The sequence below is a fragment of the Malurus melanocephalus genome, unplaced genomic scaffold (assembly GCF_030028575.1).
Source record: "Malurus melanocephalus ecotype Western Australia unplaced genomic scaffold, MMel_1.1 scaffold_2984, whole genome shotgun sequence".
Classification (NCBI taxonomy): Eukaryota; Metazoa; Chordata; class Aves; order Passeriformes; family Maluridae; genus Malurus; species Malurus melanocephalus.
In genome coordinates, this window is record NW_026626216.1 from 1 (window position 1) to 1,121 (window position 1,121).

Here is a 1,121-nt window from a genome sequence, read left to right on the forward strand (position 1 = left end):
TGGGTTGAAGAATCTCCAGGTGGTTGGGCTGGGTTGAAGAATCTCCAGGTGGTTGGGCTGGGTTGAAGAATCTCCAGGTGGTTGGGCTGGGTTGATTAGCCTCCATTTGGTTGGGTTGGTTTAGGTTGGGTTAAAGAGTCTCCAGCTGGTTGGGCTGACTTGAATGGTCTCCAGCTCCTTGGGTTGGTCAAGTTGAGTTGGATCAAAGTGTCTCCAGCGGGTTGAGTTGGGTTTAGTTGGATCAAAGAGTCTCCAGTGGGTTGAGTTGGATCAAAGTGTCTCCAGCTGGTTGGTTTGAGTTGAGTTGAGTTGAGTTGGATCCAAGTGTCTCCAGATGGTAGGGTTGGGTTGAATGGTCTCCAGCTGGTTGGGTTAGATCCAAGTGYCTCCAGCTGGCTGGGTTGGGTTGGGTTGAGCTGGATCAAAGGGTCTCCAGTTGGGCTGGGTTGGGTGGAGGGGCTGGGCAGACCCCATCCCACCCCTGGTGTCCCTCCCACCCCGCAGGCGCGCATCGAGGAGCTGGAAGAGGAGCTGGAGGCRGAGCGCACAGGCCGGGCCAAGGTGGAGAAGCAGCGCTCGGAGCTGTCGCGGGAGCTGGAGGAGCTCAGCGAGCGGCTGGAGGAGGCCGGCGGCGCCACCTCGGCCCAGCTGGAGCTCAACAAGAAGCGCGAGGCCGAGTTCCAGAAGCTGCGGCGGGACCTGGAGGAGGCCACGCTGCAGCACGAGGCCACGGCAGCCGCGCTGAGGAAGAAGCACGCGGACAGCGTGGCCGAGCTGGGCGAGCAGCTGGACAACCTGCAGCGCGTCAAGCAGAAGCTGGAGAAGGAGAAGAGCGAGCTCAAGCTGGAGCTGGATGACCTCAGYGCCAACATGGAACAGCTGATCAAGGCCAAGGTGGGAGGAGGCTGAGGTGGATGGTGGGGAATTATATGATGGTTTGGGTGGGCTGGGATGGGATCAAYCGGATCACCCAGTTCTATCAACCATGGGCAGGGAGACCTTCCAATAGACCAGACTGGGATGGGTCAAGTTGGGCTGATGGGTCTCCATGGTTGGGTTGAGTTGGATTGGGTGGAAGGGTCTCCATGGTTGGGCTGAAGAATCTCCATGGTTGGGTTGAG

General features: G+C 58.9%; 1 protein-coding gene across 1 annotated transcript in view; it reads left to right on the forward strand.

Annotated features, from left to right (window-relative positions):
* Positions 1–504: 504 nt before the first annotated feature.
* LOC130587995 (myosin heavy chain, skeletal muscle-like) overlaps positions 505–1,121 on the forward strand; it is a gene marked incomplete at both ends in the record, with an annotated part of 7,413 nt that continues 6,796 nt past the window's right edge. The window contains one exon of the mRNA XM_057388954.1: positions 505–894. Coding sequence (XP_057244937.1) covers positions 505–894 — 390 coding nt within the window. The remainder of the gene's footprint in view (positions 895–1,121) is intronic.